This window comes from Blennius ocellaris, assembly GCF_963422515.1.
Source record: "Blennius ocellaris genome assembly, chromosome: 7".
Classification (NCBI taxonomy): Eukaryota; Metazoa; Chordata; class Actinopteri; order Blenniiformes; family Blenniidae; genus Blennius; species Blennius ocellaris.
The window spans coordinates 19361607-19377797 of NC_137656.1; the positions used below are offsets into that span (position 1 = coordinate 19361607).

At 41.2% G+C, this 16191-nt stretch overlaps 1 protein-coding gene across 1 annotated transcript in view; it reads right to left on the reverse strand.

Annotated features, from left to right (window-relative positions):
- Window positions 1-2727: 2727 nt before the first annotated feature.
- The window catches only part of LOC308132914 (GDNF family receptor alpha-2-like), a 59380-nt gene continuing 45916 nt past the window's right edge, over window positions 2728-16191 (reverse strand). Inside the window, exons 5-8 of the mRNA XM_080500123.1 lie at window positions 13792-13904; window positions 12714-12854; window positions 9023-9165; window positions 2728-4320 (exon numbers count right to left, since the gene is read on the reverse strand). Coding sequence (XP_080356249.1) covers window positions 4198-4320; window positions 9023-9165; window positions 12714-12854; window positions 13792-13904 — 520 coding nt within the window. The 3' untranslated portion in view covers window positions 2728-4197. The remainder of the gene's footprint in view (window positions 4321-9022; window positions 9166-12713; window positions 12855-13791; window positions 13905-16191) is intronic.

Here is a 16191-nt window from a genome sequence, read left to right on the forward strand (position 1 = left end):
ATACATCCTTAAGCTGTATATTAAGCTGTATAAGAAATGCTGATCTGCTGTCTTTTTTCTTTTTCTTTTTTTTTGCCCCAAACTCAAAACCCCTCTGGGGACTGGGATCTGAAGAACAGGGAGGTTTGAATTTTGATGAGTTTATTTGCATTTTCCACATGTCAAAACCTTTAATTTATCTGCTGGTTTTGATCGGCTTTATGGGAAGCTGACTGTATAATCACTCACGGGGCGTCATCAATTTTTCTGGAGAGTAAGCAACAAACTGACCAAGTCAAAATTTTGATTAATAGGCAGGAAGGTGTGAACGTGATTGTTCTGGTGACAGCTGCCCAAACAGAGAGCTCGGAGAGCTTTTAGCTGTAAATTTTCTGATCGAGCGAACCATAAACACACAAACCCTGCAGGAGTTCACTCGCATGTTGCATTCGTGCAGCAGAATGCACACCAAAGACAAGAATTGTGTTATTTACATCTGTGGCATCATGCAGAGGCTTGACAGTTCCACACACACACACACACACACATAGAACAAACAAAGCCTCGTGAAAAGAAAGGGGGAAAAAAATCATGGTGTCAAATGTGAAGCTTGAAGTGTCAATCAGTGACTTCCACAGTACGTCACCAGAGTCTTGTTATCATTCAGGTACAAATGCTGCAGTCTGTTTGCATTTGAGCTTTTCCCAGAAATAATCCTGCTGTAAACTCTACTCAGGTCTAAATAATTCAGGTACAATGGAAAATCCATGGAGCTCTGGGCAACTGCAGGTCAAGGAGGGACAACATGTCAAACAGGACAAACTCGTCCTGCTCAAATACACACTGTAAGTGAATTAATATGAAAATGTAAGCTCATCGAAATAATAGGGTTTTTCCTTTCTTTTTGATGTCTGTTGAAAGGGAAAAACATGTTGAGCAGCTGGTTGCTTACATCTGTGATTGGGTCTGGACTACATTGTGGCTGTATTGCATTATGGACGACTGAGGCTGTTCTTGCGGGAGAATTGGCAGCTCTGCTTCATCTTTGATGGATTTCTCCCTCTGAAATTATCTAATATTGATGTAAGATAGGAAGATCTACTCATTTCTTTTTTTAGGCTCTCGATCTCACTCACACACTGAGCTTGACATTTACTGTTGATGTTGCAGATATGCTTTGGATAGAATTCCTCGAATTGAACTATTTTGCCCAATCAGACTTGTTTTTGTTATTTTGCTAAGATAAACGTATTGAAAAAAAATACTAGTTTTCTGTGACTTGTGAGTAATGTAGAGCAGCTTGTCTGAGCTATATTATAATTCAAAGGGACTGCAGCACTGCCAGGCGCAATAGCAGATAAAAAAAAGAAGATTTCAGATATGTGCTGGAGTTGTAGTCTTTCCTTGGAAACAGTGCAAGTAATTACTGATGCGTTATGTCACTTTATGTTTTAAAACATTTTGAATATTGACTAGTTGTTCCAAAAGTGTGACTATTGGTCCAGTGATGAATTAAAAAACAAACAAACAAAAAAACGATATTGTTTGCACTTTTTCCCTTTTAGCTTCACCTGATCAGTTTTGGCATCCAAAAGGAAAATGGGGACTGCCTGGACAAAAACATCAAACATGGTGTCACTGTTCATATGTAGTGAATGTGGACCTCACAAAGAAAAAAAAATAAACAGGCTATATTCCTTTGACATTTCATGCTCTCAAAAGCCTGGAGCAGTAAGCTCACCAGTTTCAAAAATTGCTGTAATTTCTACCAGACCCAGCCATACGGTGGTGCAACCACAGTTAACAATAACACACTGAGCAGAGTTTAATTTCACATCTGTGACCCATGACAGGCTGTAAACCTTTCCTAAATTGGCCACTAACATAAGGCTATTTGCTTCCCTAGCATACACTTATGTGATTCAGCACTATAACTGATACTGATTTTTTGTTTTCCAAATATAAACATTTTCAGCAGAAATATTGTTGCTAACAATCATCACTCATTCACCGCATTTGGGGGGGGGATGACGCAGTCATAATCATGTGAAAATACGTCTGTCACCTGCAATCACGCCAGCAAACCCCGTGTCTGTCAGACAGTTTGTTTGAGGGGAAAAGCAAAACATAATGGGTAAAATAATTCTTCAAATGTTGAACCGTGATTTTCTTAACGAAAGGTCCAATAACATTCATAGCGTCTGAGTGTTTTGCAAAGAAATTTGGCATGGAGAATTGCAGTCACACAGATAAATCGCTTAATAGTGAGCCCTGAGTGGCTGAAGACATCGACTCCTCCAGTTCAAAACAAAGAAATCTGTCTGGTGGAAACTTTGTAATTCAAATGCAACAAATCTGCCCATGTGGAACAATTTGCAGTCAGTTGGGGAGCCATTCAAAGGACGAGCTGACATTTCGGCAAGCCAATCTTCATAATAATCAGCCTTAATAATGCACTCACAGGCCCATATGGAGTATACTGTCAGTTGCAGATACTGACTTAGTAAATCTGTGCATGGTAAGCCAATACCAGAGCTTGTAAGATATTAATTTGATCTTTTTGTTGAAATTGTTACAGAATTTAAGGAAATGTCTTTTAATAACATTGATGTGGGTGGCAGTCGGTACAACAGGTGATGCAGAACAACTGCCCCAGTTACTTAAATGGACTAAATGCAGTTATATTATAAACAACATTTAATTGAATCAACAGGATCGTAGTACAGACAAAGCTGTTGTATTGGATGACATTGCATTGAACCCAATACGCTGGCTCGTGAGCGTACATTTATCAATTGTATATGCTTTTATCATTTCTCTTGACAAAAATGACTTCTCGAAGGACAGGTTCAACAATGTGGGAACATTAAAATGATGAACGATGTTTTTTTTTTTTTTTTTGTTGGGCCACACAATCAAACAGGCTATAGATCTGGAGCACAAGTTTACTTTCAAAAACCCTGCAAGTTTATTATAATATGCATCATAATGTCTGGCTCTCTGAGGGGAGAAGTGGACCCCCCACACAGCAGCAATTTTAAAAGGCTCCTCACCAGCTACTTTTCTCCTGCTTGAGAACACACACACACGCACACTGTGTAATAATAAGCAAGCACACACACTCAGTAAACATAGTATGATAGTCGCACACAGGTTATGGCTTTCCAAGCAGCTTGAGCTCATTTAATCTCGTCCCTGTATACATTCTTTGTGATCAAACCTCAATAGACAAATATAAATGCAGATAATGAAGGCCTTCCATTGGCACCGATACAGAGCCATCTTTAGCATACAATAATGTTCTTTTTAAGGTAGTAGATATCTTTAAGTTGGATGAAAGAAAAGTGTCGTTTATATATACATAGACAGAAATATACACATGTGCAGGTGGACATATGGCGAACACCCACAGTCAGCAACAACAACATCTTAAATGACCATAGAACCATAATTGTTAACGTCACACCTTTAGTTGTTTTTAACCGCCTCCTGGATAAAGTATACTGTAGCACCCAAATGAAAGATCTGCACTGTAGATTATGGTCACGGATACTATACCAACACTTAGAACACTGAGTAGGCTTTACAGTTTAGAGTTTACACTAGTGTTGAAGAGACAGAATGTAATCATCCCCCATCCCCGCCCAGAAATTTGTGGTCTATTCATCCAGAAGAACATTAAGTCAAGAACCAATTCAGGACAAAAAGAAGTCTCTCTCTTTCTTTTGCCGTTCTCACTATACGATATTTACCTCATGCTCATTTCTTTCCTCTCTGCGACAATTGCTTTTCTGTCAATCCTGTCTTCTTTTAATTATGTTGTTCATCCTGCTCCCCCTGCTTTGGTGAGAAAAGTGCTGAAGTCTTTGACATGAGCAACTTCAATCCTCCAGGTTGTTGTGATTCAGTCAGCAGTAGAGTTGTTCCCAGAAAAAGGCCATCACGGCCCTTTTCGACTCAGGGTCCTTTGTAAAGCCATTTGCTCCATCACAGTCGTGGTCTGTCCGAACAATACATCAAATGAACAACAAATTCACAGTTGTATAATTTCAATGATTTCCACCTCTTGTGCCCTTTTGTTGTCCGCTTTCATAAATGCCACTTATGTCATCCGTCCAGAGATCCAGCCTTCTTAATATCAGTCTCAGTAATAACACCTTCTGCATTTGGGATCAGCTTGTGGGTGGATGACCTCTTTTTTTCCTCCTCCTGGCGCTTCTATAAGGCATGCTGGGCCAGGACCAGCGCCAAAGCCAAGCTGGGAAGCAGAGCCCAGACGCTGGCACAGAGACAAGGAGAGTGGTCCTCTCCCAGGTCCAGGCTACCTATTGGTTCAGGATACTGAGCAGATAGAGGGACACACAGGGGGAGAGAGAGATGTGTAAAGGTTAGACATGACTCAGACACTCTTGCTGCTCTCATGTTTTGGCATTTGATAAGGGATGGGAGGAGACGGGAGGCCAGTGAAACGGGACGGGGTCAAAGCGGAGAAACAAGAGGAGAAAACACGAGTCAGAAAGTCAGAGTGACAAATTACATGTATCCATGGCAGACCCACTTTGGCACGAACATTAAGGGTTTGATCCACCAAATGTTTTGATATGTGAAGTATATTTCATGCCCCTGCTGCTCAGTATGCTCCCTGCTTCTTAAACAAGCTGGCAACAAAGGAAAGCTCCTTGTGAGCACTTTTAAAAAAAACTCTTTTAGGTTGTGCCAGCAAGTCTCTAAACAGTTTTTAAAGCTATCATTACAGACTTTATTTACAAGAAAAACATGCGAGGAAGCCAAACACACTCTACAGAAGCCAGCAGCAACTCTGGATGTCTTTGCCGTTTTTTAAAGGGCTTCTCTTACAGCGAGTAAAGGCTGAACAAAACAGAACTGCAACACCCCATTGTTTGACTGTTCACAATTGCAACAGTACTGTGTTTATCCCCATGCACAAGAGAAAATAACGTATGTACAGTGTGCAGACAGAGAATAAAGGGCACAGTTTGCCACACTGTTCACACTGAGGCAGAGAGGAGTAGGAATCAGTTCATATATTAAATTCTATGGCCTCAAGAGTCCCTCTGTTATACACACATGACAATGGGCTTTCTTATGTGCTCTTTTGCAAAATTGTTAACATTTTGAATACTTTTTCAATTTTCTTGTATCATTGTAGCACAAAGCATAGCCATTTGCCTTCAAGTTAAAGTAGTCCCGCTCAATTTGCAAAGGCACCATTTTCAGTCCAGCATAGCAATATAGAGGTACATCATAAAGGAACATGAAACATTTTCTCCTCCTCCTCTTCCACCACCATCCCTTCACCTAATATTCACCAATACAACCTCTGCAGAGATTGCACTTTGGTCCATTTTCCTGTATGTGGGGGAAAAACAGAAAATCTACACAGATGTAATGTAGCCACCCTTCATCTTCTATTAGAACAGGGTAGCACATACATGAGAAAATAAAGTTGAATTATATTAACAAACCAAGCATATTTTACTGCTATGAGTGGAAAGATGAAAGATGGAGCCACAAGGATGACAAAGGAGACGCAGTGTCAAAAAGGCACTAGTTATCTCAGTACCTTGGCTTTCTCATTCACAGTTTACAAGAAAATGACTGAAATGACAGTCGCCAAAAAAACAGAGGTGGGCGGAGGGGCAGCAGTGGGTAGCTTGACAATGCACCAAACACATCCGCGACTAAAAGCCAATTAATTAGCAGGGGCAGTGATGTGTGGCAGCAGCCTGTTGACATGAGTCCAGATCTCTGGCTGCAGCCAATATCCACACATACTCTGAGGTTTGAGAGAAGGTACACGTACCCGTAAACAAATGGGTAAAGCACAAACACATGCGCACACCGTGACGGGATACCGACAATGTCAAAACATGCACTCATTTGCTCCGACGTGCACAGAGAGGAGGAAAGGATGGAAAGTACTCCAAAGTTTTATTCATGCCATTAAGCACCAATCTCACTTGTCATTGCACTACTAACTACACATGTAGACGCTGCATGTTTTTATTATCAATCAGCTCATCGTGGAATACACACGGGGCTGCATTTCCCCAAGGCCAGTTATTGAGTAACCCTGAGTTATGCAGCTTCTGTCCACAGTCAATTCTATTCAACTGAGCTGGAAATCAACAGTGACAGTGTTACATGGGCACACAGACGGCGTGAGCTTCCCACTGGTTAGGAGTTTGGTGGCAAGGTGGGGGGGGTGGGGGGTGGATTCATATACACACTCTGCTCTGAATCATAGTGTAAATGAAACTATTAATGAGATAAAAATGAACAGTGCAAATTAAACAAGCTGTTGTTTAAGAATCCGTTAAGTGAAGGCATTGAAATTCAAATCAGGATTACAGTTGTGAGTCACACAAAACCCATCTTATCAGAGAGACCCACACCGACTCCATGATTCCAACACTTCAAGTTCGCAGTCTTCTTTGTCAAACTTCACAGAAACACATTAGTACATTTAAAGTCTATTTTCGATATGAACAAAGGACTTGTGATCATGCATTCTCAGCTGTTTTGTAAGTTGTTTTTTTTCCCCCCGAATGAGATCTAAGCTGAGGGATCACTCTTTGGATGAAATTAGACGCTGGCTGGAGATCTGGTTAGACAAAAGCATCCAAAATCAATTAAGCAGAAATTCTGAACTGTGTGAATCATCCTGCATGCATAAGAAACAGTGGCAGCAGTAATATGAGGCAATTCAGCATCGTAAATTTAGCTGCAGCAACTATATCAGTTGCTTTTGATGCAGATTTGATCTGTGCATATAAGTGACGCACAGATGATGATGATGATGATGATGATGATGATGTAAATCCACTTGGGGACAAAACTTAACGTCAATGCTGCCCAAGGGGGGAGTTAAGAGTGGGGAGCAATCATGCTCGGGCACAATACAGATCCAGTTAATCTGCAAGGTCCTTATAATGCTCATAGGACCAAGCTTCAGCCCACGTGTTTACTCACTGAGCAATGGATAAAGCCCACAACAACTGGCAGTGACATTTTGAATAATTATGCATCCAAATTAGCTGAAAATACTCACTAACGTATGAGTGAGAAGCTGACAGGCATGAGCACGGAGTGCAGATTATCTTTTACTCAATTATCTTGTGACTCGGTGTCATGGTGATACTGTCTATTCATCAAGTACCTCATATATTACTACACACGGATCATTTCTAGATATGTATGCATTAACATGTTCATGTGTGGTTCCATGCTATCCACTTTAAGATTTGTGGCTTTGGACAGTCAGTCCTGTGCCAAGAAGAATCATACCATAACAATTTATCTGCCATGGAAGTTTGACAAGTTTTAATTGCCAAGCATAGTTGTCTGAGAGCGCAGGGCTGCCCAAAATGTCCCTACCAGCTCTCTCTCTAATTATAAACTTCCTGCTTGAGTAATCACACGTCTTATTGTTTCCTAATTACCATTTTTACAATAAATTAAACACCATGCTGCAGTGAGACAGGCACTGAGCAGTGCATCAATACTGACACACACACACACACACACACACACACACACACACACACACACACACACACACACACACACACACACACACACACACACACACACACACACACACACACACACACACACACACACACACACACACACACACAAACAAACACCCATCCAAAACCTTAAGAGGAAGCAGTTCCCACATCCATCCCTCTGTTTCTATCTTGTCCACCTTTACCGGGCAGACTCACTGATATTGTTATCACAGCTATCCATTCATTAATTTTCCTCTTTGCAACATTTTTAAGTTTTTAATTTTTCTATCTCTATAGCAATAAGGGCTTCTGTGTACAGCACAATGCTGCATGACTCGGATACAGGATGGCCATTTAAAGGCTGTGATGTAAAATGTCTTAATGAGAGTCATTCATTCGGCTCACAAATTTGCATTCATAAACTGTGTACGCGGGTCATATTTGGATCTGTAATAGTCAATGAAAATATAAGGTGAACGACCGCATCAGCTGCTGTAGTAGAGTTTTATACTACAACATCTCATTCAGCCAAGCCAAACCGGGTCTCCTGCAAAGGTGAAAAACATCATTAGTCTCAAACTAGAAGGCTGTTCGGCACATCAAAAACAAATCTGTAAAAAAAAAAAAAAAAAAAAGAAATATTTCATTATGAGCACTAATCAAAGTGAAGAGTTAGATTTCAAAGAAAAAAACACCTCTTTGGTCCAAAGTGCACAGTGAAATTTTTCTGTCCTGTTCAAGTGGGTGACAACATGGCTTTGTCATTTCGACATGTATTTGAAAAGAATAAAATAAGTGGACTTCTATTAAAGGGCAAACACACATGGAATTGTGCAGCACTGCAAATAGCGATCTTTTTCCGCTCCAGACGGTGAACCCAGTTATAGTTGAGTTGACTGCAGTTTTGGGAGTAGACAACATTCGGCAGAGAACAGGCCCTGGGCCAGTATTTTAGAACCTCTAATCCAGATTAAACCCCCACCTCAGTTTCCTTTCACTATTTCATTGTCTGAAAGCAAAATATATTTCATCCACATGTCATCATCTTGGGTGTAGCAGAAACTGTCTTATCATAAGGAGTCTGTTTTGATGTGCCAATTCCTTTAACAGGCATAGAGATAGACTGGGATGTGAATTTGAATGGTGTATCATGTTGAGCTTTATGATTTTGCCACTGTACAAAATCCTCCTTTCATTGAGGCAGAGTGGAGGAGTGTTTTTGTGGTTCCTCTTGTGATATGTTCTCTTGAAATAATTTATGCAAATAAGTTGCTGGAAAGTGATGGAAATGTATGGATATATTTGTATCGTAGCTAGAAAAAAAAATCTGTTTAAATTTGACACAAAGAGGTACCCCAAGTATAACAAAAGCAAAACTCAAAGATTATCTCCTTTCTCTCCAACATCCAACTAAACTCTCATATGCAGTCAGTAATTGATACCTCTTTGTGCATGATGTGCGTTGATGTGTTGTTTCTGATGTCATGTCAAGAGGAAGAATCGATTACCTTTGGCATAGTGACAGATGGATGCTCTGAGATGCCCATGGGCCAATCAGGCCCCGTCTTTGACGTCGCTGAGGGGCCGGGGATGAACGCAGTTTTGTTCTGTGTGTTGTCTGTCCCATAACCGAAGGCCTGAATGGCATTTCCTGCAGGGACAAAGATATAAAGTCATTTGTTTTTGACTGCCATCCCAGTGAGAAGCCAGTTAGCAGACAGACAGCTCTAAGTCAACTTCTTGGTTTCCTGCCCAATCTTTGGCAAGTAAGGGAATGAAGAAGGGCGGAGTGGGATTGAGGAAGGAGGGAGTAAAGAGAAGACAGAGAGCCAGTCTTTATGCTTCATCAGTAAGCTTGAGAGTTGTACGCCAAACTAATCACAAACAGCAATCAGTGATGGGTTCGTAAAATCTGTCACTGGAGAGACCGCTGAGGATTTTACTGTCTAACAAAATACCAATAATGCCTTATGTTTAATATCGGAAGCTGTGCCTTCCCTCGGACCGCCTAGCATGTTTATGTTATCAATTTAGCTGGCAATTATCCCTCTATATGGGAATCCAGCAGTCACAATGGACACATTTATCAAAAGTAAACAAGTTTGGTTTGCCTTCTCAGTTCATTACAAAACCCTTTTTATGTTGCAACAGCCATTCTTGATTTGCAACAAGCTGACCAAATAGTGGCATAATATTCTGCACTTGAGATGATGAGTCCTAATTTGTTTGCAGCATGGAAAGCCAATGAATTTTTTTAAAGTAGCAAATCAATCAGTTCAAACAGGGGACATCAGTCTGTGAATACATATGAGCACTTGTGTATCAATGTACCGGCAGATGTACTGTACACATGTGTGTAAATTTGTGTCTAAGTGCATGTGTGAGTCTCTGCAAAAATGTGATAAATCCCCATTCAGTCAGCTTTCCAGCTAGATATGGTAAAATAGGGCTGAGTACCTTTTCACTGCTCATCCGTTTAAAACACGAGGCTTGTTTCTCTTTGTTCAGCCGGAGAGAAGGCAAGGCATGTAATTGCTTGGCAACAACCTCCATTATAAGGTCAGCATGCAGAGATGACTTTGAATAGATTTATGTGACTGATCAAATTCAAAACATTCCCAAACAAAGGAGAAACGGCATTTCACCACCGCCACACAGGACAAATAGGAGAGGTGTGGAATGCACATGCATAATCAGATGGCCACACAGTCCCGGGCACTGCTGATGCATGGCCGTACAGATTTGTCTGTCACATTCTCTGAACGCCTACATAAGTGTATACACAGTACAACAAAACACACACGCACTACCACCTGCACACATAACAAACACAGAAGCCCCCCCTTTAGCTTTTTCATTCTTGTCGACACTGGTGATCTGAGCTTGTGCTGGAAATTAGGAGCACAGAGAGGAAACAGCTGAACAAGTTCAACAGTGAAGCCTAACTACTTCAGAGAAGAGCGAGTGGAGTACTGCTGAGACATGCGATGTTACACATCTGTTTGTCAGGGTCGGCTATAGCTAGCTACACCCCTACAGATGCTGTAAGATGGGGGAATAAAGTCATAAATCAAACTAGTTGGCTGGAGGGCCTCCACCCAGGATGTTTTACTGCACCCAAATGTTCCACTGGGTGATTAAACCCATTGCCAATAGCGATTCAATTTTTTAATGACTCAGGATGAGTTTTTCTTTAACCCCCAAGGCATTGCCTTCATTGTCCTACCTGCAGGGCCAGATGAAGCAAGAGATACGGGAGAAAAGAACAAGATTAAGATACACGATGAGAGGAGGCTCAGACGATGCTCAACTATTACGAAATCCTTTTCGCTGAAATGTTCTCTGTTGGACTTTCCACATATTTTAGTCAAATATATATTCTGGAAATATTCTCCAGTGGAAATATTCTACCACCTCAACCTGTAAGGTAAAATAAGAACTGGTGTGAGGATAGGGAAGGAATTGTTTGACACATGGTTTTCGTTTGGTTCGTCACATCGGTGTTAAAAAATTAATTGACACAGACAAAAACACTAAAAGCAAAAGTAAGGAGGTGCAAAAGCTAGAATGAAAGAAGTATCATTTCTCCTGGGACAAATATAGTCTGCAAAACATCCCCTGAAAAAAAACCTCGGCAAGCATTGCTGCCAAGTGCTTTGCAGAAGGACCCGATAAAGATGAGAGCAAGACTATCAGTACACATTATAAGAGAAACACTAAACAAGCAAGGACTTCATGCCCAGAAACCTCGGTGCACTCCATTCTAGACCAAAAAGCACATAAAACACTGAAGTGGAAATGTTTGGACCCATGAATAAGAAGGGCAAGCATGCATACCAACAAGAACATCATCGCAGCAGTCAAATGGAGGCATTTGCTGTGGATGTCAGCAAGGTTAAAATAAATCATAACGAGTATTGACTTGGTTGTTGAATAAACACTGTTTTGAACCTCATTATATTCTCAAAATCAGTCGATTTGCATTTTAATACATTGTCCACTGAGGCTACAGTTGATTTGTTTTCAGGAAATTTTACATGGTGTCTTACAGGTTAAGGGACGGAGTGAAAATGTATGTACAGTGAGTTTATGTTGTTGTGTACATCCTCCTCCCTGGTGTGTCGAAGTTTATCGCCTGTTCCCCTTGACTGCAGAGAGGATATGCTGCATTTTGTGTTATTTTTCAAGACGCCTCCTCAGCTCCCGGCCTCATCCCTCATCCTGCACACTCAGCTAAAACGGCAACCCAGCGATCTATTGAAATGGTCAGAAAGCATTATCCACACAATAGAACATGTTAAAGGCAGCGGCGTCTTGTAGCTCTGATGACACCGCTCACGACGCCATCACAAGGAAAGAACTCGCTATATTTTACTCTCCCATGAAAAAAAAGCAGCAGGGTATTTGAAGTAACCCCTCCGTCATGCTGCACCCAGCGTGTTATGCATTAGATGTACAGATGGTATGTACTTTAGCCTTCCCCATTATTCCATTTGTGCTGTTCTGTTCCTTTTCATGACATTTTTCTCCCGTAAGGGATAAGCCCTTTAACTCTCTCGGATTGAATGTGAAAATGACATGCAAATGGTTTCTTTTGCATTAAAGTCTGGGCAGATCTTGCCCAAAGGAGGGATGAGAAGTGATAAGAAATTACTTGCTACTGAGAAACTAAGAACGTTTAATTCCAACTTAATCAGTGCATACAGGGGTGTCTGCGGATAAGTTGTATCCAGCTATATAAGAACTCAAGCCCATCCTACCATACACCCTTTGACAAATCTGTCACCTAATTCTTCCAATTACATTTTTTCTCACTGTCACAAAAACACAACAATACATTGTGTTTTTTCTTTTAAATTTGACCAAAAGTTTTTTGCGTATATTGAGACTATGTACTTGCTTCTGCTGCTTATTATTTTCTCACTCAGATGTTGCACCACCATCCTCCCCTCAGTAAAATCACATATACGGTAATCTCACTGGAGAGCTTCACGTCACTGAAAAGAAGATTCTGACATGGACCCATTAAAGTTGCATTAGATTGAAGTTCATGGCTCACCCGGCTCTTACACGGCAGTAAGAGTAAGTACCGCATGATGCGCTTCTGCTCTTATCAATATTACATGATGGTTGGACCCCTATCAGTTACAAAACACATTTCAGATGTATGCAGAGTGTGCATGTGTCTAGCTGGCTCACTTAGGCATGGGTTATTGTTAAAATAACCCAGGAAGGTCAGACACTCCGCCTCTTGATTTCCGCTGCCTTTGCAGGTGCACCATGGGGAAATGGTCCAGTTGGAGAAGCTGCTGTCAACATAGTTAGGCGTCATCTCGGTCCCTGTGAGGGTGTTCATGCAAAAAACAGCAGATGCATACATTAGGACAAATACTTAAGAGTCACCAGTGGACAATAATGGATTAAATTTACAGCACGGAATACATATACCGGACAACAAGATAAGAGTCATAGGAGTCACACATGTTTGAGTATATGGGAAGGGGAGCCTACTGCAGTGTTTTATTTTAGATGTAAAGAGGCCATTATTTTATAAATATCCTGCAAAGTAGCTGCTGTAGAGAGTGTGTGCCCTTTTTAAATATGACACCACTGTAGCAAATGTCTGCGTGTCAATGCTTTTAGCTGGAGTCACGAGTGTTTGATACACTTTGTGTAGCATTTTCCAGAGAAATACAGGAAGCGCTGTCGCACATTATCACTTCATACTGCATGATTTATGACATGTGGTGGTGAAGCACTGACAGATACTGAAATATAGACACTCCAGCAGCCACTAAACAGTGGAAAAAAACAGTTATCCTGTGTGAATTTTGTATTTCAAAAAACGTATCGGCTGGGGTTGAAAAATATGAAAGTACTGGTTTGTGTATGTTGTTCACACAACATTTATTATGAGAAAACAGATGGTCATCAAGTGTTTTAATTAAGTAAACACACTCTCTGTGCCTCTGCTCCCTAATTACTTCTCGTAGTGAACTGATGTCCAGTGTGCTGCTGGAGATATGAGGCCAGCAGGGGGGAAAGAATGAGAGCCTCACTATTCTGCCGTGTTCTCATGATGAAACTGGAGTCCGCCGCCGTCTGGACTCACCAAAACAATTTCTCTTGAGGTATTTGAAATTTCAGAAAGCTATTGTCACTCTGAATGCGTATTTCTGTATGCATTCACCCAGTTCGCTCCCATCTTTCTCACTCTCTCCCACACACAAACACCAACTCAATCCATCACGGTGTCACCCTCAGCCGTGTTACTGACCGATGAGCCTGGCATAGGAGGCCAAGCAGGCTTGATGATTGTCTTGGTTGGGACAGGTGCTCACTGTGTCGGGAGGTGTCCAGCAGTTCACTATGTAATCAGCCAGCCTGGACCTGCACAGAGAGAAAGATGCACATTAAACACATGGCAGATGAACAGAAACAGCCACACGAATGAATTAAAAACACTGCTGCATTGAATGTTGGCAACATTTCCAGTACAGAACAGCTTCCAATTATGCTCGGCATCAAACTTAAAATGTATATGCAACATCTGTTTCTAGGCCAGTACAACAGGTTGCTCTGAATATCAAATGAGTTTTCGCTCATGCTTCACCACAAACAAGGTCTTTCCTGTCATCACAGCAGCCAGTAGGAGTGCACTCGTATACAGATGAGAAAGGATATCAATAACATCTTTTGGCTGTAATTTCTATTCTTATCCTGGACATCTCTACTGTATCCCAACTTCTTTTCCCTAACAAACTGAGGGGGACTGATAAAAATAGTATGTTTTGTTTCGGTGTGTTTGTGATAACAGTTTTAAGTCTGTGGAGGCCCTCAGGGTGGCATTGCTAATCCACTTAAGTAGGTTTATTGGGAGTAGCGTGTGCAAAGTTGCTCTGTCTGTAGTGTTCACATCACAGCTGCCCACTAAGTGAATCACAATCCATTGCACACTGATGTACACTTTCAAAACTCCTCTCTCTCTCTCTCTCTCTCTCTCTCTCTCTCTCTCTCTCTCTCTCTCTCTCTCTCTCTCTCTCTCTCTCTCTCTCTCTCTCTCTCTCTCTCTCTCTCTCTCTCTCTCTCTCTCTCTCTCTCTCTGTGTTTATCCGTCATGACTCATTCACTCTGACCTGGCCTGACCACTTTCTTCAACCTGAAGTTCAAAGGTAGTGCAATGGACCTCAGGCTGCCACATCCTTAGTGCACGCATGCACACACACACACACACACACACACACACACACACACACACACACACACACACACACACACACACACACACACACACACACACACACACTCACACACACTCACACACACACACACACACACACACACACACACACACACACACACACACACACACACACACACACACACACACACACACACCAAATAAACAACAGTTAAAGCTTTACTTTATCATTCTCTCTGTTTTCTTTCTTTCTGCTCTTTGTATCGTCATTTGACTGGTTTTTTAATTGCCAATGTTGGTGTGAATTTTTTTTGAGCTACTTTCAGCATAATTGAGTCAGATTTGAACTATACAATGATGAACTAGCAGACAGATGCCAGCCAGAATGCCAACAGCTTTCATTTCTAACCGCTGATGTTGGGATTGCTGGTTTCCAACCATTATTTTCACATCATGTGACTGAGACCACATTACTGTCTCTTCACTGTTGCTTTATAGAGGGCATAAAGATGAGTGTGATTGATATTTTAATACAACTATCAGGGGGAGAGAAACTCCCCTAAGTGTCACTATTCCTTTTTCTTGTTAGTTACTCTACGTCTGAAGGGTTATTTTCTGCAGTCAAAAGCTTTTTCTTCTTCTTCTTCTCCATTTTGTAGTGAGAGTGAGACGCTATTCAAAAACATAAAAACCAAGCAGTGTCAACACCATATTCAGATCTGCCCACAGCGGCGGTCATTTTACTGCTCATGCTGCTTGTAAGATCCACTTTTTTTCTGATGTTGCTCAGTCGTGTGCAATAGATGTTGCACTGAAACGATGTGAAAATGTTTTAAGTCATGTAAATCATTGAGATTTTGTAAAACAAATGTGATCTCAATCATTTCTTATATGCATTGCATGCAAGTGTTTTAACGATGAATCGCCTCGTTGGGTTAATCATTGATTCAGTCGATGGTTGACTAATTGGAGAATGATTGTTCATTGGATAACTCATTAAACTAATCTATTTATTTTACTAACTATATGTTTGTGTGTCATGCAAAAGCCCAAACTAAGACACATGAATCAGTACATATAAACAAATACTCTTGTTTAATCCAGATTGTCTCTGGAGAAGACTGGAGCCCCTCTCTGATTTTTGATTTGTCTAAACATTACATTGAAGCCAAATGCTGGCTTATAGCAATTAGCCATTTCCCACATCTGCACTACATTTTTTTCCATCCATTCCTTTTTTTTATAGCACTTTATTCCATTTAGGGATTGTAGGGTGTTGGAGCCGACCCCAGCAGGTTAAAGGCAAAGACGGAGTGCACCATTGGGCGGCCCATCACAAAGCAAACAGACAGTCACACATACTCACATTCACAAGTATCTTGGATTTAAAGTCATCAGTCAACATCAAGCTCATGTTTTGGGACTGACACACACACACACATACACGCACGCACAGAAATTATCGCCATGAGGCAA